Raw genomic sequence first — 26352 nt, forward strand, 5'->3', positions numbered from 1 at the left:
CGTGGGAAATCACACCATGACATCCTTAAGGGCTTCAGAAAGACCCTTTCTGAAAATTGCCGCCAGGGCACACTCATTCCACTGAGTAAGCACAGACCACTTTCTAAACTTCTGACAGTACACCTCTGCTTCATCCTGACCCTGACACAAAGCCAGCAAGATTTCCTCTGCCTGATCCACTGAATTTGGTTCATCATAAAGCAATCCAAGCGCCAGAAAAAACGCATCTACATCACGCAATGCAGGATCTCCTGGCGCAAGGGAAAATGCCCAGTCTTGAGGGTCACCACGCAACAAAGAAATAATGATTTTTACTTGTTGAACGGGGTCACAAGAGGAGCGGGGTTTCAAAGCTAGAAACAGTTTACAATTATTTTTGAAATTCAGGAATTTAGATCTATCCCCAGAAAACAAATCAGGAATTGGAATTCTAGGCTCTATTATTGGATTCTGAACCACAAAATCTTGAATGTTTTGTACCCTTGCAGTGAGATGATCCACACAAGAGGACAGACCTTGAATGTCCATATCTACACCTGTGTCCTGAACCACCCAGAGGTAAAGGGGAAAAGAAAGACAAAAAACACTGCAGAGAAAAAAAAAATGGTCTCAGAACTTCTCTTATCCCTCTATTGAGATGCATTAATACTTTTGGCCAGCTGTACTGTTATGGACCTGGTGGTAAGGAGCACCCGAAACGACCTGATGGTTAAACTCACACAGGACAAGCTCTGGGAAGTGGGAGCTCTGCTGACCGCAACCCCTAATCCTATCACACAACTAGAAATAGCCGTGGAGCGTACCTAACACGACCTAGACGCCTCTTCACAGCCTAAGAGCTAACTAGACCTAAAGATAGAAAATAAAGCCTACCTTGCCTCAGAGAAATTCCCCAAAGGAAAAGGCAGCCCCCCACATATATTGACTGTGAGTTAAGATGAAAGTCACAAACACAGAAATGAAACAGGTTTCAGCAAAGGGAGGCCAGACTTACTAAACAGACTGAGGATAGGAAAGGTATCTTTGCGGTCAACACAAAAAACTACAAAAGACCACGCAGAGTGTGCAAGAAGACCTCCGCACCGACTCACGGTGCGGAGGTGCCACTCTGCATCCCAGAGCTTCCAGCTAGCAAGGCAAAATCATGATAGCCAACTGGACAAGGAAACAATGAACAAATAATTAACTAGCAGGGACTTAGCTTCTGCTGGAGTAGACAGGTCACCAGAAAGATCCAAGAGCGAACTGAACCAGTACAAGAACATTGACAGCTGGCATGGAGTAACGATCTGAGTGGAGTTAAATAGAACAGCCAGCCAAAGAATAAACTACGTCACCTGTGGAAGGAGCCTCAGAAGCAGCAGCTCCACTCACAGCCACCAGAGGAAGTCCATGGACAGAACTCGCCGAAGTACCATTCATGACCACAGGAGGGAGTTCGAAAACAGAATTCACAACAGATGTCCTCTTCTTGTCTTCATCCTGCGGCTGCAGCACAGGAGTACTTTGTCTGCCCTGTTGAGGGCAGAGCAAAGTAGTGCAGTGCGCAGGTGCCGGGCCTCTCTGACCTCTCCCGGCGCCTGCGCACTGCAGTACTTTGCTCTGCCCTCAACAGGGCAGACAAAGTATGCCTGCACCGGAGCCGCAGCATGAAGACAAGAAGAGGACATCATTGTAAGAAGATGGGAGACCCCGGACCACGACGCCCATCGGACCGGACCGCAGCGGGACCGCCATGTAGCGGGACCGCCTATGGGTGAGTATAATCTAACCTCTTTTTCTCATCTTTCAGGATACATCGGGGGATTATCTACAGCATTACAGAATGCTGTAGATAAGCCCCTGATGCTGGTGGGCTTAGCTCATCTTCCATTTTGGGGGTGACAGGTTCCCTTTAAGTGACCCCATTTTGGATATTGTACCCCTTTGGGAGTTTATCTACTGGTGTAGTGACCATTTTGACTCCTTGGGTGTTTTCCAGAAAAAAGCAGTAGTGGATATTACTGAGTGCAAATCTGCCAGTATAGTGTACAGTACATTGTAGTCCCCAGTACATTGTAGTGCCAATAAGATGTGATACCCAGCTCATATTTCTAGAGACACGCACTCTCTAGGAATAGGAAGGCTCTCATTGCTACAGAAATGGCAAACATGTAGACGCTAAATGTGGTTTAGATACACTGTGGGGCTCAGAATGGAGGAGGTATTTGGATTTGGGAATGCATAATTCAATTAATTTTTTTTGGGTGCAAGGAGCTATAGTGCTTTACAGAGCCTATGTACTAATAGTAACATGGAAGCCCCTATGTTTCCACTGAAAGATGACGGCCCTGAGTGGAGACTTGCTTTCTTTGCGGATTGAGTGGAAGCTTTTGTTGGGAAAATTATACATAACATTTGGGATCACATTTAACCAGCGCTCTATGCTGAGTAGGGTTGAGCGACTTTTGTTTTTATAGGATCGGGTCGGATTTCACGAAACCCGACTTTTTCAAAAGTCGGGTCGAGTGAAATCGGCCGATCCTATAGAAAAGTCGGGGTCTGCATTGGGTTTCTAATGGTTCCCAGGGTCTGAAGGAGAGGAAACTCTCCTTCAGGCCCTGCGATCCATATTATTGTGTAAAATAAAGAATAAAAATAAAAAATATTGCTATACTCACCCTCGGACGCGCCCTGGTTGTAACCGGGAGCCTTCCTTCCTAAGAATCAGTGCTTGAAGGACCTTTTGATGACGTCGCGGCTTGTGATTGGTCGCGTGAGCGGTCACATGGGCGTCACGCGACCAATCACAAGCCGCAACGTCATCGAAAGGTCCTTCAGGCGCTCATTCTTAGGAAGGAAGGCTCCCGGTTACAACCAGGGCGCGTCGGAGGGTGAGTATAGCAATATTTTTTATTTGTATTCTTTATTTTACACTTAAATTTGAATTCCGATACCGATTCCCGATATCTTAAACATATCGGGAATTGGTATCGGAATTCCGATTCCAGATTCAGAAGATCGCCGACCTCATGGCCGACCCCACACAGGGGTCGGGTCGGGTTTCATAAAACCCGACTTTGCCAAAAGTCGGCGACTTCTGAATCTGGCCGACCCGTTTCGCTCAACCCTAATGCTGAGTACTTGCATCGGGCTTACATCTAAATCTCTGAGTGTCATGATTCAGATTAAACCCCAGAGTGAGGCACTCACTATAATGAGGCAGCAAGTTACTCTGAACTACGTCTGGCCTCTGTTCAGCGGTGTCCTTTTCGGAAGTGCACAAACTGTGGTGGACCGCGCTTTTCTGCATGCCTAAAAGAAAGGACACGTCGGATCACAGGTAATACGGCATCCACAGTCCCTCCATCTGCCTCATTGTAGGGAATCTTCCGCTGGGATTCCATCTGAATAACGTATGTCAGAGTTTTACATGGGAACCTCAGTGTATGTACTCAGTCTAATGCACAGGTGAAGCAGGTGAAGAATTGGTTGTATTTATTTTTTGCACTGTTCCTCGTGCGGTATAAGTGATTGCATGACTTTATTCTTCTGGTCAGTACCAGATACCAGATTTATATAGTTTTTTAATATTTGTCTACTGTCACATGCTAAAAAACGCTTTTTATTGCGCATCCCAATATTTTGAGAGCTAAAATTATTTCCATATTTCGTCTGACAGAGTCATGTAAGGACTTATTTTTTGCAGGATGAGTTTAGATTTTTTTAATCACTTTCTATTCTGATTTTTGGGAGGCAGAATGAACAAAAAACAGCAAATCGGGAATAGTTTTTTGGGGGGTGTTTATGCCATTCCATGTGAAGTAGAATTAAAAAGGCAGCTTTATTGTTCAAGTCAGTACCATTACAGCTATAGCAAATTTATATAGTTTTTTATGTTTTGGTTCTTTTACGCAATAAAAACTATTTTATAGAAAAAATAATTATTTTTGCTTTGCTTTATTCTAACAGCTATAGTTTTTTTGTTTTTCTGCTGATGGAGCTGTATAATGGCTTGTTTTTTGCAGGACAAGATGACATTTTCAGAGATATGATTTTTATTTACATTTGTCTTTTTGGTTTAGATCAGTGTCTCTGATGCAGGGAGGAGGCATATCAGCTCCTGCTCTGAGCATGAGCTGACAGGCCACCGTCCCTGGGTGACCCCGTGGCTATCTTTCTGCCCGGGGTCACCATGGTGGCCACTGGCACAACGCGATCACAATCTCGTTGTACTGATGGGAGCACAGAGGGAACTCCCTTCCTCTGCGATGCCCCATGATGTTGTTGTCACTATTGACAGTGGCATCAGAGGGTTAGACGCCCATGACCATTGCTAGCACCGATCGTGGGCTTTGCTGCAGGGTGTCAGCTCTCATACAGAGATGACAGCCGCATTTTATCATCGCGGCACTCAGCGTAAGCCCAGGCAATCATCATGCCTTATACTTACAGCAGTTTACAGGAACATATCTCCCGCAGAAACGGCACACATCAGGGGTTAATAGACTAGTGTTGAGTTTCCCAACATTTATTTATTTATTTTACTCATTTATATAGTGCCATTAATTCCACAGCGCTATATAAATGAGCACACAATCTAATTTCTCTATCAGTATGTCTTTGGAATGTGAGAGGAAACCAGAGTACCTGGAGGAAACCCACACAAACACGGGGAGAACATACAAACTCCTTGCAGATGTTGTCCTTGGTGGGATTTGAACCCAGGACTCCAGCACTGCAAGGCTGCAGTGCTAACCACTGAGCCAAAGTCAACTAGATCGCTAGCTGTTGCCTTTAGTGTGCACTGTTTACAGCTAATAAGCTAAATTTTTGTCTGAATCTATGATGTGTAATCTGAAAAGTTGTTCCAGATTTAGCTGAATTTCTACACATCTTGACCCTATATTCCATTATAACTGTTTCATGAATTTCCTAATTTTACTTGGGTTTTTGTGGTTTGACTGTCACACAGGGGAATAGGAAAATTCCCTGGTAGGCCTCTGTGCAAGAGTGCTCACACCCCACACTAGCAGTGTTTTGCACAGCACACTTAATGTAACATATATAAATAGAGGCAGCATCTCATCATTCATTCCACCAAGTATGCAGTTTATTATTGTATAGAAGCATAGGCAAATTTGTGAAGAAGGGTAAGGTAATATTACGTGTTGATGAACCCAGAACAACCAGAAAAAGAGGCCACTGAAAGATATTCGCACACCACCAATAATGCGTATCAAAAGGAATAACTTTATTGGAAGCACAATTTTTAAAAACAGTTAAAACAATACAAACGACACCTGCCCCCCCCCCCCCCCAGACCTGTACAACACTGTGTATACTGCAGATATGGCACAAAAATTGTAACAGATACTATACAAAATATTATATATGTACAGCTATTGGGACACACTGCAAAGGATCAAAGTGCAATACCAGACATGGGTACAACCACAAGTAGAGGACATCAAGACTCAATATAGATAAGTGAATGGTCCCCCATACCCCCATCTGATGCACAGATATAAACCCAAAAATTGGCGCACCATTGGAAGTCAGGGTATGATGAAAAAGACGTAGCCCATGTCACCTCCTAATAAAGGTAAAAACCAAAAGAATCCCATGAGGAAAAATTCCCCAGATAGAGCAGTGTGCAACCCAGTCACCCTATAATCACCTGAATATTACGTGTTGATGAACCCAGAATCAATGTCACCAGTGGGCCCTTGGTACCCCAGTCCAGCACTAGGTCTTTGCGTCTGTCTTTGTAACTTGCAGAATCCGTCTTAACCCTGACTTGTTTGTTTCAATACGGTAGTAATCTGCACAGCACAACCTCTTTGCACATGGAAGCCTATAATCTGCTGGCTTTCCACACTTTTGCATATAAACATTACATTCAATAATAAATCAGTGCATATTTTTTTGCTCTTTAAAGTTGAAAAATAAACCTGTCTGTCCATGATATTTCTTCTGACTGATGGGACAAGCCATTATTGCTCCCAATTTAGCCATGGTATTTTTGAAATGACAAAAATAGAAGAACATTTCTATAAGGATGGAAACGTTATTTCAAATATTGTAAACTCTTAATTAGGGTTGAGCGAAACGGGTCGTTCATTTTCAAAAGTCGCCGACTTTTGGCAAAGTCGGGTTTCATGAAACCCGATCCGACCCCTGTGCGGGGTCGGCCATGCGGTACGCGACTTTCGCGCCAAAGTCGCGTTTCAATGACGCGAAAAGCGCCATTTCTCAGCCAATGAAGGTAAACGCAGAGTGTGGGCAGCGTGATGACATAGGTCCTGGTCCCCACCATCTTAGAGAAGGGCATTGCAGTGATTGGCTTGCTGTCTGCGGCGTCACAGGGGCTATAAAGGGGAGTTCCCGCCGACCGCCATGTTACTGCTGCTGATCTGAGCTTAGGGAGAGGTTGCTGCCGCTTCGTCAGAAGCAGGGATAGCGTTAGGCAGGGTCCATTAACCACCAAACCGCTTGTGCTGTAGCGATTTCCACTGCCCAACACCACCTTCGGTGTGCAGGGACAGTGGAAGCTACATTTTTTTTTTTTCCCCCTCAGCGCTGTAGCTCATTGGGCTGCCCTAGAAGGCTCCCTGATAGCTGCATTGCTGTGTGTACGCCGCTGTGCAAACCAACTGCTTTTTTCAAAGCACAAATCCTCTTGTTCCTTCCTTTCTGCACAGCTATCTTTTTGGTTTGTACACACTTTTTATTTAATTTGTGCATCAGTCCACTCCTTATTGCTGCCTGCCATACCTGGCTGAGATTACTGCAGGGAAATAGTAATTGAAGGACACTCCCTGTTTTTTTTTTTTTTTTTTGTGGGAGATTAAGATTGACATTTCTGCTAGAGTGCCATCCCTGTCTGTGTCATCTCTCACTCAGTGGGCCATAGAAAGCCTATTTATTTTTTTGCTTGATTTGGGTTATAAAATCTACCTGAAAAAATCACTACATCAATCAGTGGGAGAAAAATATTGGCCTCAGGGCTTGTGTGCCACTCTTGACTCCTGTGTGCATCATCACTCACTCAGTGGGCCATAGAAAGCCCTTTTTTTTTTTTTTGCTTTATTTGGGTTCTAAATTCTACCTGAAAAAATCAATAAATCAATCAGTGGGAGATTAATATTGGCCTTTGGGCTTGTGTGCCAGTCCTAAGCGTGCCATCTCTCTCTCTCAAAAAGTGGGCCATAGAAAGCCTATTTATTTATTTTTTTTTTATTGGGTTTATAAATTTTCCCTGGAAAAAAAAAAAAAAAGTGGGAGATTAATATTGGCCTCTGGGCTTGTGTGCCAGTCCTGAGCGTGCCATCTCTCTCACAAATAGTGGGCCATAGAAAGCCTATTTATTTTTTTTTTTTTGGTTTTATAAATTCTCCCTTAAAAAAAAAAGGGAGATTAATATTGGCCTTTGGGCTTGTGTGCCAGTCCTAAGCGTGCCATCTCTCTCTGTCTCTCAGATAGTGGGCCATAGAAAGCCTATTTATTATTTTTTTTATTGGGTTTATAAATTTTCCCTGGAACAAAAAAAAAAAGTGGGAGATAAATATTGGCCTCTGGGCTTGTGTGCCACTCCTGACTCCTGTGTGCGTCATCTCTCACTCAGTGGGCCATAGAAAGCCTTTTTTTGTTTTATTTGTTTTCTAAATTCTCCCTGAAAAAATCATTTTATTTTCTTTGGTTTCTAAATTCTTCCTGAAAAAATCATTTTATTCTATTTTTTTTTTTTTCCTAAAGTCTCCCTGAAAAAGAAAAAAAAAAAAAAACAAATCAGTGGGAGATTAATATTGCCCTTTCTGCTTGTGTGCCAGTGTTGACTCCTGGGTGTGCCATCTCTCTCTCTCTCTCCAATTGTGGGCCATAGAAAGCCTATTATTTTTTTAGCTTGATTTGGGTTCCAAAATCTACCTGAAAAAATCACTACATCAATCAGTGGGAGATAAATATTGGCCTCTGGGCTTGTGTGCCACTCCTGACTCCTGTGTGCGTCATCTCTCACTCAGTGGGCCATAGAAAGCCTTTTTTTGTTTTATTTGTTTTCTAAATTCTCCCTGAAAAAATCATTTTATTTTATTTGGTTTCTAAATTCTTCCTGAAAAAATCATTTTATTCTATTTTTTTTTCCTAAAGTCTCCCTGAAAAAAAAACAAAAAAAAACAAATCAGTGGGAGATTAATATTGCCCTTTCTGCTTGTGTGCCAGTCTTGACTCCTGGGTGTGCCATCTCTCTCTCTCTCTCCAATTGTGGGCCATAGAAAGCCTATTATTTTTTTTAGCTTGATTTGGGTTCCAAAATCTACCTGAAAAAATCACTACATCAATCAGTGGGAGATAAATATTGGCCTCTGGGCTTGTGTGCCACTCCTGACTCCTGTGTGCGTCATCTCTCACTCAGTGGGCCATAGAAAGCCTTTTTTTGTTTTATTTGTTTTCTAAATTCTCCCTGAAAAAATCATTTTATTTTCTTTGGTTTCTAAATTCTTCCTGAAAAAATCATTTTATTCTATTTTTTTTTTTCCTAAAGTCTCCCTGAAAAAAAAAAAACAAAAACAAATCAGTGGGAGATTAATATTGCCCTTTCTGCTTGTGTGCCAGTCTTGACTCCTGGGTGTGCCATCTCTCTCTCTCTCTCCAATTGTGGGCCATAGAAAGCCTATTATTTTTTTAGCTTGATTTGGGTTCCAAAATCTACCTGAAAAAATCACTACATCAATCAGTGGGAGATAAATATTGGCCTCTGGGCTTGTGTGCCACTCCTGACTCCTGTGTGCGTCATCTCTCACTCAGTGGGCCATAGAAAGCCTTTTTTTGTTTTATTTGTTTTCTAAATTCTCCCTGAAAAAATCATTTTATTTTATTTGGTTTCTAAATTCTTCCTGAAAAAATCATTTTATTCTATTTTTTTTTTCCTAAAGTCTCCCTGAAAAAAGAAAAAAAAAACAAATCAGTGGGAGATTAATATTGCCCTTTCTGCTTGTGTGCCAGTCTTGACTCCTGGGTGTGCCATCTCTCTCTCTCTCTCCAATTGTGGGCCATAGAAAGCCTATTATTTTTTTTAGCTTGATTTGGGTTCCAAAATCTACCTGAAAAAATCACTACATCAATCAGTGGGAGATAAATATTGGCCTCTGGGCTTGTGTGCCACTCCTGACTCCTGTGTGCGTCATCTCTCACTCAGTGGGCCATAGAAAGCCTTTTTTTGTTTTATTTGTTTTCTAAATTCTCCCTGAAAAAATCATTTTATTTTATTTGGTTTCTAAATTCTTCCTGAAAAAATCATTTTATTCTATTATTTTTTTTTCCTAATGTCTCCCTTTAAAAAAAAAAAAAAAATCAAATCAGTGGGAGATTAATATTTACATTTGAGCTTCAGTGACAGTCCTGCGTGTGTGGCATCTCTCTCATTTGTTGCCACCAACAACAGAGTGTGTAACATTGTGCCTGATTTTCGTTGTGGTCTCACTCACCTGTAAAGGGGTAGCTAAATCATACTGAAGTTATAGCTCACCGTGTAATTTGTGTGACAGCAACAAATACCGTTAGTTTGTTTACGTTTTTAAAACAATGAGGAAGTATGGTGGAAGAGGTCGTGGCCGGGGGCGTTCATTGTCAGCTGGTAATGAGGGTAGTGGTAGTGGTGGAGCATCAGCTGGTCGTGGGAAAAAAAATATTGCACCTAAGTCTGGAGCTGTGGAGCCAGGTTCGTCATCTGGCTACACAAGGCCTCGAACGCTCCCTTTTCTGGGAGTAGGAAAACCGCTTTTAAAGCCGGAGCAGCAAGAGCAAGTTTTGGCTTATCTTGCTGACTCAGCCTCTAGCTCTTTTGCCTCCTCTCGTGAAACTGGTAAATGTCAAAGCAGCGCGTCGTTAGTGGATGTTCACGGTCAGGGACAAGTCGCTTCCTTGTCCTCTTCAGCAAAAACAACAACAGAGAAGAATGCAGCAGGCGACACAACGGGTTACTCCATGGAGCTCTTTACACATACCGTCCCTGGCTTAGAAAGTGAAGCAGTTAACAGTCCATGCCCATTACAAGTTGAATCTGACATGGAGTGCACTGATGCACAGCCACAGCCAGACTACTATGCTGGTCTTTTGACTCAGACCACAACATTGCCCTCGCAGGGTGCTGATCAAGAATCAGACCCTGATGAGACTATGTTGCCCCATCACGAACGCTATACCACCGACCGACACGGTGACACAGACGAAGTTGCACACGAGCTACAAGAAGAGGTAATAGATGACCCAGTTCTTGACCCCGATTGGCAGCCATTGGGGGAACAGGGTGCAGGCGGCAGCAGTTCTGAAGCGGAGGAGGAGGGGCCGCAGCAGGCATCAACATCGCAACAGGTTCCATCTGCCGGGCCCGTATCTTGCCCAAAACGCGTGGCAAAGCCAAAACCTGTTGGAGGACAGCGTGGCCATCCGGTTAAAGCTCAGTCTGCAATGCCTGAAAAGGTATCCGATGCTAGAAAGAGTGCAGTCTGGCATTTTTTTAAACAACATCCAATTGATCAGCGCAAAGTCATCTGTCAAAAATGTTCAACTACCTTAAGCAGAGGACAGAATCTGAAAAGTCTCAATACAAGTTGCATGCATAGACATTTAACCACCATGCATTTGCAAGCCTGGACTAACTACCAAACGTCCCTTAAGGTTGTAGCACCATCGGCCAATGAAGCTAGTCAGCAACGCAACATCCCTTCCGGCAGTGTAGGGCCACCATTTTCCGCACCACCTGCAGTATCTGTGCAGGTTTCTTTGCCAGGCCAAAGCAGTCAGGGTCAGGGAATCACCAGTTTCGTAGTAGGAAACACTGCATCTAGGGCACCGGTGGCAACAATACCATCTCCCACCGTCTCTCAGTCTGCCATGTCCACCGGCACCCCCGCTAGTTCCACGATCTCCAGCTCTCCAGTCCAGCTCACCCTACATGAGACTATGGTTAGAAAAAGGAAGTACTTAGCCTCGCATCCGCGTACACAGGGTTTGAACGCACACATAGCTAGACTAATCTCGTTAGAGATGATGCCCTACCGGTTAGTTGAAAGCGAAGCTTTCAAAGCCCTGATGGACTACGCTGTACCACGCTACGAGCTACCCAGTCGACACTTTTTTCCAGAAAAGCCATCCCAGCCCTCCACCAGCATGTTAAAGAGCGCATCGTCCATGCACTCAGGCAATCTGTGAGCACAAAGGTGCACCTGACAACAGATGCATGGACCAGTAGGCATGGCCAGGGACGTTACGTGTCCATCACGGCACACTGGGTAAATGTGGTGGATGCAGGGTCCACAGGGGACAGCAAGTTTGGGACAGTTCTGCCTGGCCCACGGTCTAGGAAACAATTGGCTGTAGCCGTTCGCACCCCCTCCTCCTCCTCTTCGTCCTCCTGCAGAAGCGAGAGCTCGTCCACAGACCGCAGTCGCACAACCACTCCATCCGCAGCTGCCACTGTTGCACACCAGGTCTCCCATTATGGGGCAGCTACTGGCAAACGTCAGCAGGCTGTATTGGCTATGAAGTGTTTGGGCGACAACAGACACACCGCGGAAGTTCTGTCCGAGTTCTTGCAGAAAGAAACGCAGTCGTGGCTGGGCACTGTAGATCTTGAGGCAGGCAAGGTAGTGAGTGATAACGGAAGGAATTTCATGGCTGCCATCTCCCTTTCCCAACTGAAACACATTCCTTGCCTGGCTCACACCTTAAACCTGGTGGTGCAGTGCTTCCTGAAAAGTTATCCGGGGTTATCCGACCTGCTCCTCAAAGTGCGTGGACTTTGCTCACATATCCGCCGTTCGCCCGTACACTACAGCCGTATGCAGACCTATCAGCGTTCTTTGAACCTTCCCCAGCATCGCCTAATCATAGACGTTGCAACAAGGTGGAACTCAACACTGCACATGCTTCAGAGACTGTGTGAACAGAGGTGGGCTGTTATGTTTTTGTGGGAGGATACACATACACGGGCAGGCAGTAGGATGGCAGACATGGAGTTGTCAGGTGTGCAGTGGTCGAAGATTCAAGACATGTGTCAAGTCCTTCAGTGTTTTGAGGAATGCACACGGCTGGTTAGTGCAGACAACGCCATAATAAGCATGAGCATCCCCCTAATGCGTCTGCTGATGCAAAGTTTGACGCACATAAAGGATCAGGCGTCTGCAGCTGAGGAAGAGGAAAGCCTTGATGACAGTCAGCCATTGTCTGGCCAGGGCAGTGTACAGGACGAGGTAGCGGGCGAAGAGGAGGAGGAGGACGAGGAGGATGATGGGGATGATTATATTTTTAATGAGGAAGCTTTTCCGGGGCCACTGGAAATTGGTGACGCGGCAAGGCCGGGTTCTGGTTTTTTGAGAGACACAAGTGACGTGGATTTGCCTGAAACTGCCCCTCAACCAAGCACAACCGCAGATTTGAGAACTGGAACTTTGGCCCACATGGCGGATTATGCCTTACGTATCCTCAAAAGGGACACACGCATCACTAAAATGATGAATGATGACGATTACTGGTTGGCCTGCCTCCTTGATCCTCGCTATAAAGGCAAATTGCAAAATATAATGCCACATGAGAACTTGGAACTAATATTAGCAACCAAACAATCAACTCTTGTTGACCGTTTGCTTCTGGCATTCCCTGCACACAGCGCCCGTGATCATTCTCACACGAGCTGCAGGGGCCAGCAGACCAGAGGAGTTAGAGGGGCAGAAATCAGAAGTGGCGTTGGCCAGAGGGGTTTTCTGACCAGGTTGTGGAGTGATTTTGCTATGACCGCAGACAGGACAGGTACTGCAGCATCAATTCAAAGTGACAGGAGACAACATTTGTCCAGTATGGTTACAAACTATTTTTCATCCCTTATCGATGTTCTCCCTCAACCGTCATTCCCAATTGATTACTGGGCATCAAAATTAGACACCTGGCCAGAATTGGCAGAATATGCATTGCAGGAGCTTGCTTGCCCGGCAGCTAGTGTCCTATCAGAAAGAGTATTCAGTGCTGCAGGTTCAATACTAACAGAAAAAAGGACTGGCTACCCAAAATGTAGATGATCTAACCTTCATTAAAATGAACCACAACTGGATTTCGAAATCTTTTGCCCCACCTTGCCCGGCTGACACCTAGCTTTCCTATGAATAGGTCTTGCCTGTGGACTATTCTGAATGCCTTTTCCAATCTCGTAATTTTCTGCACCTGATTGTCCAGCATACGACATGTTTACACCTCACTAAATGGCCAAACTCCCCACACGGGGCCGTGGTATCGACACTTGGCGACAGCACCCGTGAGAGTGCAGTTTGTCTGAAGAGGTGGGTGAGCCCGCTTTTGGTCGACGACACTGCCACTGGGTCCCTCCTAGTACAATAAAGTGTCTCTGGCGGTGGTGGTGCGCACCCAACGTCAGACACACCGTTGTAATATGAGGGGCCCTGGGCCTGTACCGCCGGCCACAAGACAGTTTCCCCCCACCCCAGCTCAAACAGTGCTCTACCACTTGCAAAATTATCTCACAGCTCCACCAATGTTTAGTCTATGCGCTGACATCCTTCAATGCCTGCCACTGACAATACCATTGTATTGACATTTTTGTTATGTTAGGCCTTCGATGCCTGTCTGTGGTCACTCCTTCCACTAGGCCTCCACTGACCACACCACTGCTGCCCGTGTACCCCTGGAACCAATTTAAAATTGCCTACAGCCATGTGTTATTATTTTAGGCCTTCGATGCCTGTCTGCGGTCACTCCTTCCACTAGGCCTCCACTGACCACACCACTGCTGCCCGTGTACCCCTGTAACCAATTTAAAATTTCCTACAGCCATGTGTTATTATTTTAGGCCTTCGATGCCTGTCTGCGGTGACTCCTTCCACTAGGCCTCCACTGACCACACCACTGCTGCCCGTGTACCCCTGGAACCAATTTAAAATTGCCTACAGCCATGTGTTATTATTTTAGGCCTTCGATGCCTGTCTGCGGTTACTCCTTCCACTAGGCCTCCACTGACCACACCACTGCTGCCTGTGTACCCCTGGAACCAATTTAAAATTGCCTACAGCCATGTGTTATTATTTTAGGCCTTCGATGCCTGTCTGCGGTCACTCCTTCCACTAGGCCTCCACTGACCACACCACTGCTGCCCGTGTACCCCTGGAACCAATTTAAAATTGCTTACAGCCATGTGTTATTATTTTAGGCCTTCGATGCCTGTCTGCGGTCACTCCTTCCACTAGGCCTCCACTGACCACACCACTGCTGCCCGTGTACCCCTGTAACCAATTTAAAATTGCCTACAGCCATGTGTTATTATTTTAGGCCTTCGATGCCTGTCTGCGGTGACTCCTTCCACTAGGCCTCCACTGACCACACCACTGCTGCCCGTGTACCCCTGTAACCAATTTAAAATTGCCTACAGCCATGTGTTATTATTTTAGGCCTTCGATGCCTGTCTGCGGTCACTCCTTCCACTAGGCCTCCACTGACCACACCACTGCTGCCCGTGTACCCCTGGAACCAATTTAAAATTGCCTACAGCCATGTGTTATTATTTTAGGCCTTCGATGCCTGTCTGCGGTCACTCCTTCCACTAGGCCTCCACTGACCACACCACTGCTGCCCGTGTACCCCTGGAACCAATTTAAAATTGCCTACAGCCATGTGTTATTATTTTAGGCCTTCGATGCCTGTCTGCGGTCACTCCTTCCACTAGGCCTCCACTGACCACACCACTGCTGCCCGTGTACCCCTGGAACCAATTTAAAATTGCCTACAGCCATGTGTTATTATTTTAGGCCTTCGATGCCTGTCTGCGGTGACTCCTTCCACTAGGCCTCCACTGACCACACCACTGCTGCCCGTGTACCCCTGGAACCAATTTAAAATTGCCTACAGCCATGTGTTATTATTTTAGTTCTTCGATGCCTGTCTGCGGTCACTCCTTCCACTAGGCCTCCACTGACCACACCACTGCTGCCCGTGTACCCCTGGAACCAATTTAAAATTGCCTACAGCCATGTGTTATTATTTTAGGCCTTCGATGCCTGTCTGCGGTCACTCCTTCCACTAGGCCTCCACTGACCACACCACTGCTGCCCGTGTACCCCTGGAACCAATTTAAAATTGCCTACAGCCATGTGTTATTATTTTAGGCCTTCGATGCCTGTCTGCGGTCACTCCTTCCACTAGGCCTCCACTGACCACACCACTGCTGCCCGTGTACCCCTGGAACCAATTTAAAATTGCCTACAGCCATGTGTTATTATTTTAGGCCTTCGATGCCTGTCTGCGGTCACTCCTTCCACTAGGCCTCCACTGACCACACCACTGCTGCCCGTGTACCCCTGGAACCAATTTAAAATTGCCTACAGCCATGTGTTATTATTTTAGGCCTTCGATGCCTGTCTGCGGTCACTCCTTCCACTAGGCCTCCACTGACCACACCACTGCTGCCCGTGTACCCCTGGAACCAACATCAGAAAATATAAAAATAAGTATTTTGATAATAAAAAAGAAAATACTGGAGAGATATCAAATGCAGACATTTTAACATTAAAAACAAACACATACAACAAAAATCTGGTACAGTACTAAAAATGGCCACCAGCTACAATAACTTTCTCCTGCAAGTAGTTAACTGAAAGGTTTTTTCAATTTTAAACACAGATATGGCATCCACCGAGTGTTGTCCTGTCGCGTCTTCTTTATATTATTGCCAAGAAGATGCAAAACAATGAAAATAATAAAATCATTATTTACCAAAAAAATAGAGTAAGTCAAAACCACATTGCAAATAAACATTCATTACAAATAAAGAAGCAGGGCGCGTCCGAGGGTGAGTATATACCTAATAAGAATATAATCACCCTCGGACGCGCCCTGCTTCTTTCCGACAGCCTTCCTTCCTAAGAATCAGCCCTTCCGTGGTGTAGAGAGAGGGTTTGTTACACTCCAAGGTGTTCCCCAGGTTGCCTTTCCTGAGCTTCGATCTTCCGGCTCTCGTTTAGTAGTTGTTGGAAACTACGCTGCATTGGGCCTACAAATTGGGTATGGGGTGTAGAGAGATGGTGTGTTCCACTCCAAGGTGTTCCCCAGGTTGCCTTTCCTGAGCTTCGATCTTCCGGCTCTCGTTTAGTAGTTGTTGGAAACTACGCTGCATTAGGCCTACAAATTGGGTATGGGGTGTAGAGAGATGGTGTGTTCCACTGTAGAGAGATGGTGTGTTCCACTCCAAGGTGTTCCCCAGGTTTCCTCGCCAATGCTTCGATCATCATGCTCTCGTTTAGTAGTTGTTGGAAACTACGCTGCATTAGGCCTACAAATTGGGTATGGGGTGTAGAGAGATGGTGTGTTCCACTCCAAGGTGTTCCCCAGGTTTCCTCTCCATTGCTTCGATCTTCCGGCTCTCGTTTAGTAGTTGTTGGAAACTACGCTGCATTAGGCCTACAAATTGGGTATGGGGTGTAGAGAGATGGTGTGTTACACTCCAAGGTGTTCCCCAGGTTTCCTCTCCATTGCTTCGATCTTCCGGCTCTCGTTTAGTAGTTGTTGGAAACTACGCTGCATTGGGCCTACAAATTGGGTATGGGGTGTAGAGAGATGGTGTGTTCCACTCCAAGGTGTTCTCCAGGTTGCCTTTCCTGAGCTTCGATCTTCCGGCTCTCGTTTAGTAGTTGTTGGAAACTACGCTGCATTAGGCCTACAAATTGGGTATGGGGTGTAGAGAGATGGTGTGTTCCACTGTAGAGAGATGGTGTGTTCCACTCCAAGGTGTTCCCCAGGTTTCCTCGCCAATGCTTCGATCATCATGCTCTCGTTTAGTAGTTGTTGGAAACTACGCTGCATTAGGCCTACAAATTGGGTATGGGGTGTAGAGAGATGGTGTGTTCCACTCCAAGGTGTTCCCCAGGTTTCCTCGCCAATGCTTCGATCATCATGCTCTCGTTTAGTAGTTGTTGGAAACTACGCTGCATTAGACCTACAAATTGGGTATGGGGTGTAGAGAGATGGTGTGTTCCACTCCAAGGTGTTCTCCAGGTTGCCTTTCCTGAACTTCTATCTTCAGGCTCTCATTAAATTGTGGTTAAACGGAACAACTGCATTTGGCGTACTAGTTGGTTTGGGGCCTACTATCGGTGTCTGCCGCTCCTTGCTGTTCTCCTGGTTTCCTGTCCTGAAATTCCATTTTCAGGCGCTCGTTAAGTAGTTGTTAATGTTAGACTGCATTTGGCCTACTAGTTGGGTTGGGGCCTACTATCGGTGTCTGCCACTCCTTGCTGTTCTCCTCCACTGAACAAAGCTGTGCCGCCTGTTTACTACTGTTGCCAATTTTGAACTGCATTTCGACTACTTACTGATTTGGGCCTACTCTCTGTGTCAGCCTCTCATTCCAGTTGTCCTCCACTGCAATGCCCCCTGATTAGTCCTGTGTTACCAATTTTGAACTGCATTTAGCCCACTTTATTCTTTGGGCCTATATCTGTGTTTCCTCCTCATCCTGCCCATTGCCCAGCCAGTGATAGATGAGTCTGCTGGTACATTGACCCATAACGCAACATTTCCCGTGCACGCTACACTGCAAGATTGTGACCCTGCTGAAAGTCAGGTCCCCCTTCCCGCATACCATACCACCTTACACGGGGACAAACAGGAAGGTGCAGATGAAAGTGCAGGTTCCTTCATCAGGTGGGGGGAGGAATACTAGTTGGCGACGTCACTGGCACAGGGCCTCTCATGGTACGCAAAAGTGTTGCTGCCGGTGGGAGGCGCCCCCGCCGTGCAAACACACCGCTGTACTTTGAGGGGCCCTGTGCCAGTGCCAATGCCAACGAGTGGGCCCCCCCTGCTTGCTCAGGTTCACAGCACTTGCAAAGTTGAAATACTTACCTCTCCCTGCTCCACTGCCGTGACGTGGTCCAGATTTCCTGGGCCCACTAATTACTTGAACCAGCCCTACCCACCACAACTTTAGCCAAATGACCCCCAATTTCAAATACCTTCCAATTATTATAAGGTAAATTACGCTTGACAAGCTTCATTAAGAAGAATGGATGGTTTTGACATTAAAATGGGCACTCTAGGTGTTTTCCTGGTCCCCACTCACTGCCGACTATGCTGCCCCATTGACTTGCATTGGGTTTCGTGTTTCGGTCGATCCCGACTTTACGTCATAATCGGCCGATTTCACTCGACCCGACTTTTGAGATAGTCGGGTTTCGCGAAACCCGGCTCGACTCTAAAAAGGTCAAGGTCGCTCAACTCTACTCTTAATATTTGGCACTGGTGCATATCTGAGATGTGCCAAATTGTAGAATATATGACTTATATTTCTGAAGCAGCATACAACTCATTGTAAAACATCAATCATATACAATGTATGCAACTGTCTCCTGTCAGTTGATCGCCTATGCAGTTGATTCCGTTTCCATTTGTATTGTATATGGAATAGAAAAACAACCCTCACTGCAGGATACCACATTAAAGGATAACAGCAGAAATTTCACAAGTGCTGCACATGCATGCAAATGTTAATACAATAAAGGAAAAGGTAACCAGAATCAGATCAAATCTATTTTTTTAATCAAAATCTTCCTAGACTTGGACGGTTTCTGCAGATGCCAAATATCTTTAAGGCTTTGGGAATTGTTGTTAAAATGCTTCTTTAATCCAGAATTATATAGTACCTGTAGTTGAACCTCTGTCACTAAAAAGTGATATGTGCCATATTGTTCCTTTGATAATGGGTCATGTTGCCTTGTAAAATGGTGATTATGTTTTATGAACTATATATCTCCAATATTACTGGCTACCAGAAAGGTGCTGTCTACTTTATAATGATGGAGTACCGCAATGTAAAATTTATGATTTTATTTCCTGGGGTAATGCACCAGGTTTGCTATTTTTTACTTCTTTACTTTAGACTGATTTCCGATTGCAATGGCACAAGGATTTTCAACCAGTACTTCACTTCTGACTATGCCCCTAAGGCATTAACTACGACATGGTATATTTATTGTTCGCCTTTGGAAAAAGTCCTAGAGCCTTGTCCCTCAAAGTATCTATATATCCTTAATATTTTTATATTTGAAAGTGTTTTGGGCTTTTTTAGATTTTTTTTTATTATTTTGTTATTTCTCTGTTCATTTCATTTCTTTTGGTTTATTTCAGTGAGCCCGTAAAAAACACTTTCTTCAATAAATATGATTCTGCTATTCTTATACCATATTTCTTCGTAAGAATTTCAATGTATCAAGGCAGTAGAAAGTCAAAGTATAATCGTTGCCCATGTCATCCAAGTCTCTACTTTCATTTCTGAAAGGCTGCTTGTACTGTACGTGGTGATTCTTCAAAACAATCAACAAGTTTATGTTGATGCATGTGTTTCTCTAAGTTTATGCTATAATAAAGTAATAATACACTGACATACTAAGTATTCATTTGCTAATCAAACGTATTGAATAATCATGTGGTGGTAACTTGAAGTTCATGAGCTCCAAAGCACAATCTCCAAAAGGTCCCCCGTTTATCTCAATTCTTTGACCTCTTCTTACGATTTTACGCCTTTTCATTTTTGTTTTTTCCTGCCTTTCTTACAAGAGCCATACTTTTTTATTGTTCTATCCACACAGCTGTATGAGGACTTGTTTTTTGCAGGACGAGTTGTACTTTTGAATAAAAACATTTATTTTATCATGTAATGCACTGGAAAGCGGGGGAAAAAACTTCAAATGCGTTGGTATTGCAAAAGAAGTGCAATACCTCAATAGTTTTTTGTGGGTTTCATTTGCCATGTTCATTACATGGTAAAACTGATCTGGCATGTAGATTCTACAAGTCAGTATTATATAGATACCAAACATGTATAGTTGTTTTATTTAAGTGGTGAAAAAATGCTCAGAAATTTGAAAGAAAGCAAAATATGCTTTTTTCCTCATTTTCTGAGACCCTTAACATTTTCATTTTTTGGGATATGGGGCTGTGTGAGAGCTTATTTTTTGCACCCTGAGCTGCCATTTTTCAATGTTTTGATTATCTCTCATTGCATTTAATTACAATGTTGCGGGGGCCAAAAAATCTAAATCCCGGCGTTTTTTTTCTCATTGTTCTGTTTACCGATTGGAATAATTTATTTGATCTTTTGATTTGATACATCAGACTTTTAGAAATGCAGCAATACCAAACATGTCTTTTTTTGTTTTATTTTTAATGGGGCAAAAGAGGGGTGATTTGAACTCTTGTATTTTTGTATGTTTTTAATATTATTAAAAACATCTTTGTTCACTCTTTATTGTATTTATTAGTCTCATTAGGGGACTAGAAGGTGTGACCATCCGATTGCTTGTACTATACATAGCAGGGTATGAGCACTGCTATCAATAGTAAAAATTCACAATCTACAGCTGGGCTCTCACAAATGAATCATCATAATAAGCAGGGGATTTCAAGCAAACCCCCGGAAGTCATGGCAATGGACAAATTAAATAATGCACCCTGCCGATGTGTGTTAAATGCCACATCTGAGATTGACCCACCCCCAGCTGTCAGAGGCAAATGATGGCTGAATAATTCAGACATCATCTGCTTGGAAAGATGCATCTTGGGACACATCAAAAGCAGGGAGCCGACATATCACGCACCAGTACATCATATGTTGTTAAGGAGTTAATAATATTAGTCTTCTCACAAAGACCTTTTGGGCTCCTCTGGGCTTAACAACCTATATGCAAATGCAACCCTTGCACGTGCACTAGAGTTATGCACTTTTTGTCACTTTTTCTATGAGTAAACAATCTATAAGTACTAAGATTCACTTAATTAGACACATAGATGAGTCACTGAGCTTGATAAAACAGTAAAGGGACTGTAGTGCCTATTCTTTACTGATCAGCGGGGGTCCCAAGGTTTGGATCCCAACTGATTAAACATTGATGGCCCAGGTATTTGTTAGTGTATTTGAAAATTTATAAGAAATCCCTCGACTGATACAGAATGCTATGAGTATTCAGAAAAGCCATGATTGACAAAAAATATACACTTTTATTAGAATCTTTCAAGAGCGGCTACTCTGCTTGCTGACATTTTCAAATAAGCAGCAGTGTTTTTAGCGTACCAATATAAAAAAGAAGAAAATTGATGCAGAATAAAAGTTTACAAAAAGCATCATGTGAAATAGTTTGTGCAGCCCTGTCTGTTGTAGTCTGCTGTCTTACCTTCAATTCTCCAATAGAAGACAGGAGTCCTGCACCGTATGCTCGTAACTGTCCATCTTGTTTGCAAAGACCGAATTCAATAGTAAAAAAGTAGCACTGAAAAAAAAAAATTATAATAGATATTTTATTTTTTTACGCTTTTCTGTAAAAACAATTAATAACATTTCTCCTAATTCCCGGAGAGCCAGGCTAAAAGGGGTAGTCATATTAAATGGGTGTCATTTCATAAAACTAATTATCTTAGTATTTCTAAGGGTCCAGTGCCGGTCTTTGTTGTTTGGCTGCAGTTCTGTTGACGTGACGTCACTGCTGCAGACAACTAACAAAGACCAGGTCAGTGTTGGAGAGGTGGTGCTGGACCCAGGGAGGGTAAGTAATACTCTTTTTTTAATACAGCTATCGTAGCTTACAGCACCAACATTTGTAAAAGAAGGAAACCCTTTTAAGGGCAGAGACAGACTGCCGTATTTCTCGTGCGAGAATCACATTGCACTGCACGGACTGGCTTGACACCTCTCCTGACCTGAGCAAGACAGTGTGATGGATTGCTATGCAGCTGTCAAGCTCAGGTCAGGAGAGCCGACAGTCAGTACGAGGATTATGATGCCATTCTCGCATGAGAAATACGGCAGTCTGTCTCTGCCCTAAGGCAACTACTCTAATGACTGCTGCTCACATGAAACCAACAAAATCTGATGAGTCCAGTATCTAAAACCCATTTTATTGGCCACAATTTTCTCCTGCAATGATTACATTGACTATTAGATACATGTCCAGCCCAAGTATTTAGTGGCTCTCCATTCTAATTTATAGGGGACCTGAAGTAAGCTTTTTTTTTTATTTTTGTTATCATAAATGTTGTATGTCAGTGTTGCTAACAATATGTGTCGGCTTCCCTTGACTACTTTATGTTACATAGTTCATGAAACAGTCACTTTGTTACTGATGAACTTTATATCAAAACCTAAAAACACAGAACTGAGGCTGGTGATTTAATTACACTGGAAATCTCCAGATGCCTCTGTTTTAGCTAATAACTCTTCCATAGCTTATGAAATGTACAAAGTTAATGATGGAAAAGATCTGTAATGCCGCCTGACTAGGGAAAAGTCAGCTATTCACACTGCCCTGTACACAAAGGGAAAAGAAAATGAGCAGAAGCATCTGCTTGGCATGTTAAAATATTTTCTTTATTCAACAGACTTATTTGTTGCGCGGTGTCAAAACTGTCCTCAACTTTTTATATGATTTCCTTTTTTTGATGATTTTCTGTAGAAATATGTTTAGTTATCTGATTTTCTTTTCTTTTTTGAATGCTCTAATGTAACAAAACTAACAGGGGACAAGTGTACTAATTTAATTACAGCAGTTAAACAAATTTGTTAGAAAACAGTAATTTATAAATACAGTGGGGCAAAAAATTATTTAGTCAGTCAGCAATAGTGCAAGTTCCACCACTTAAAAAGATGAGAGGCGTCTGTAATTTACATCATAGGTAGACCTCAACTATGGGAGACAAACTGAGAAAAAAAAATCCAGAAAATCACATTGTCTGTTTTTTTAACATTTTATTTGCATATTATGGTGGAAAATAAGTATTTGGTCAGAAACAAAATTTCATCTCAATACTTTGTAATATATCCTTTGTTGGCAATGACAGAGGTCAAACGTTTTCTGTAAGTCTTCACAAGGTTGCCACACACTGTTGTTGGTATGTTGGCCCATTCCTCCATGCAGATCTCCTCTAGAGCAGTGATGTTTTTGGCTTTTCACTTGGCAACACGGACTTTCAACTCCCTCCAAAGGTTTTCTATAGGGTTGAGATCTGGAGACTGGCTAGGCCACTCCAGGACCTTGAAATGCTTCTTACGAAGCCACTCCTTCGTTGCCCTGGGGGTGTGCTTTGGATCATTGTCATGTTGAAAGACCCAGCCACGTTTCATCTTCAATGCCCTTGGTGATGGAAGGAGGTTTGCACTGAAAATCTCACGATACATGGCCCCATTCATTCTTTCATGTACCTGGATCTGTCGTCCTGGCCCCTTTGCAGAGAAACAGCCCCAAAGCATGATGTTTCCACCACCATGCTTTACAGTAGGTATGGTGTTTGATGGATGCAACTCAGTATTCTTTTTCCTCCAAACACGACAAGTTGTGTTTCTACCAAACAGTTCCAGTTTGGTTTCATCAGACCATAGGACATTCTCCCAAAACTCCTCTGGATCATCCAAATGCTCTCTAGCAAACTTCATACGGGCCCAGACATGTACTGGCTTAAGCAGTGGGACACGTCTGGCACTGCAGGATCTGAGTCCACGGTGGCGTAGTGTGTTACTTATGGTAGGCCTTGTTACATTGGTCCCAGCTCTCTGCAGTTCATTCACTAGGTCCCCCCGCGTGGTTCTGGAATTTTTGCTCACCGTTCTTGTGATCATTCTGACCCCACGGGGTGGGATTTTGCGTGGAGCCCCACATCGAGGGAGATTATCAGTGGTCTTGCATGTCTTCCATTTTCTAATTATTGCTCCCACTGTTGATTTCTTCACTCCAAGCTGGTTGGCTATTGCAGATTCAGTCTTCCCAGCCTGGTGCAGGGCTACAATTTTGTTTCTGGTGTCCTTTGACAGCTCTTTGGTCTTCACCATAGTGGAGTTTGGAGTCAGACTGTTTGAGGGTGTGCACAGGTGTCTTTTTATACTGATAACAAGTTTAAACAGGTGCCATTACTACAGGTAATGAGTGGAGGAAAGAGGAGACTTTTAAAGAAGAAGTTACAGGTCTGTGAGAGCCAGAAATCTTGATTGTTTGTTTCTGACCAAATATTTATTTTCCACCCTAATATGCAAATAAAATGTTAAAAAAACAGACAAGGTGAATTTCTGGATTTTTTTTTCTCAGTTTGTCTCTCATAGTTGAGGTCTACCTATGATGTAAATTACAGACGCCTCTCATCTTTTTAAGTGGTGGAACTTGCACTATTGCTGACTGACTAAATACTTTTTTGCCCCACTGTATGTATAATTTGATGTAAAATGTTAAATAAGAACTCCTGATCTAATTAAAGTTACTATTACACCTTTAATAGTGATCCTCCGGGGAGAGAGGAGTAAGCGATGGTATTCCCTAGAATACAAAAGGGTCAAGAGTAAGACCTTAGCATAACTAATGTTTTGTTCCACTAGCAAGAGTCAAAAGACCCCGCAATAAATTAGATGGTCTGTCAGTCGGGCTAAAAATGGCTTGTTCCTCTGACATTAATCTAATGTGTTTGTGGGGATGTTAACTTCTAGCTAGTTATGAGTAAGGATAGCTGTAGATCTGGAATGATTCAGTGATTTATGTGATTTATATCAATTGTTCAGGATTAGTGATGAGCGAGTGTACTCGTTGCTCGGGTGATCTCCGAGTATTTTAGTGTTCGGAGATTTAGTTTTCATCGGGCAGCTGAATGATTTACAGCTACTAGCCTGCTTGATTACATGTGGGGATTCCCTAGCAACCAGGCAACCCCCACATGTACTCAGCCTGGCTAGTAGCTGTAAATCATTCAGCAGCCGATGAAAACTTAATCTCTGAGCACTAATAAATACTCGGAGACCACACGAGCATGCTCGGGAAAACCCGAGCAACCAGTACACTCGCTCATCACTATTCTGGATGCATATATTGATGATGATGATTTTTCACAATAACTTTTACTAAATGTGGATTTTAAATTACATATTTATTTTTGGATGCTGGAGTTTTGTTTGTGATTCTACAATACTATGCAATATTTTATGTATATATAAACATGTACCATCGTGTCCTCAGTAGGCTGCATATGATCATCAGCAATGGATAACCTGAGATCTATATTTCTATCAAAGAATTATTCTCAAACATAGACAGCTTCTTTAAGAACAGGTGGAAACTATTTATATACTGATAATCAGTAGTGAGATTTCAGTTACATAATAATAAAGAAAGAATAAATAAAAATGCTTACCAGGATATTTTATTTCTATTGGCTGAGCTTTACTGATCTTTACTCACTCACTGCTGGATGTGAGCTCTGCTGATGCAGCGGAAACATCATGACCACTGCAGCCAATCACTGGGCTAAGCGGAGATGCTGATGAAGCCACTGATTGGCTGCATCAGTCACATGCTGTAGTGTCATCATCACCGTTGTAACCTGTCAACATGAGGAGCAGTGGCAGAGAGGCAGCACTATAACAGTACTGAGTAAGTAAAGTTCAGATTGTTCTTTTTACAAAGAGCAAGCCTATAGACAATCATGGAAAATCCCTTTAAGTCACATCATACAATATACTAAATAGTTTAAGAAAACAGATTAGTTTATATAGAAAATTGGTTTTAAAGTCTTAAAAGAACCTATCCTATGCCTTCGAAAGAAATGCAAAACAGTAATGAACATCTGTAAGACAATTGCAGGTAACCGGCTTGCATCCCTGAAGGTTGTCATTTGTGATTTTGTGGGACAATTAAATGGGAAATTGAGCCAGAACTGCAGGGACAGTAAAACTCCATATGCCATGGTCTCAATTACAACATGTATTTGCCAATAGTTCTTGATTTTACAATCATAGACCCCAAGATGGTAAGGTCTGAGGTTTTTATATAGCATTTTACTCTGCAGCTTACATAAAGAGCAATGATGGGACCAGGTTGACTAGTAAAGATCGGAAAAACAAACGACTATCTAAAGGCAGACGATAAACAGTTGTAAATAATTAACATGCCATTGGTAATTAATGATTAATTATTAATTCCTAATAAAAGCTAATTAAGGTAGATAAACTATTTGTAATGAAAAATAATTTTAGAACAGGTTGATTTTTGCAACCCAAGTGCAGTCTATCAAAAGCTTTTTAATATTTCCCTGTGTAATTTCATTTGCGTCGCTGCAGAATTCTAAATGGGCTTCATTAATAAAGCGTCGCCTGCTCTCGTTTAATCATCAATGGCAGAGGTTTGATTGTAGCAGTGACTGAAGGCAGAAGTCCCTATTATTGTTAATTAATAGAATGCCAGCGCACATCAGTACAGATCGATTTGATTGGTACAGATCACAGCTCTGATTTATTACAGTCTATTTGAAGGATGGTATCATTATTGATATTTCACGCTGAAGACACCGTAG

At 43.2% G+C, this 26352-nt stretch overlaps 1 protein-coding gene across 1 annotated transcript in view; it reads right to left on the bottom strand.

The window, feature by feature from the left end:
* The window catches only part of TPH2 (tryptophan hydroxylase 2), a 742941-nt gene that overhangs the window by 61659 nt on the left and 654930 nt on the right, over nt 1-26352 (bottom strand). Inside the window, exon 9 of the mRNA XM_069764593.1 lies at nt 21207-21302. Coding sequence (XP_069620694.1) covers nt 21207-21302 — 96 coding nt within the window. The remainder of the gene's footprint in view (nt 1-21206; nt 21303-26352) is intronic.

This window comes from Ranitomeya imitator, chromosome 4 (assembly GCF_032444005.1).
Source record: "Ranitomeya imitator isolate aRanImi1 chromosome 4, aRanImi1.pri, whole genome shotgun sequence".
NCBI classification, from domain to species: Eukaryota; Metazoa; Chordata; class Amphibia; order Anura; family Dendrobatidae; genus Ranitomeya; species Ranitomeya imitator.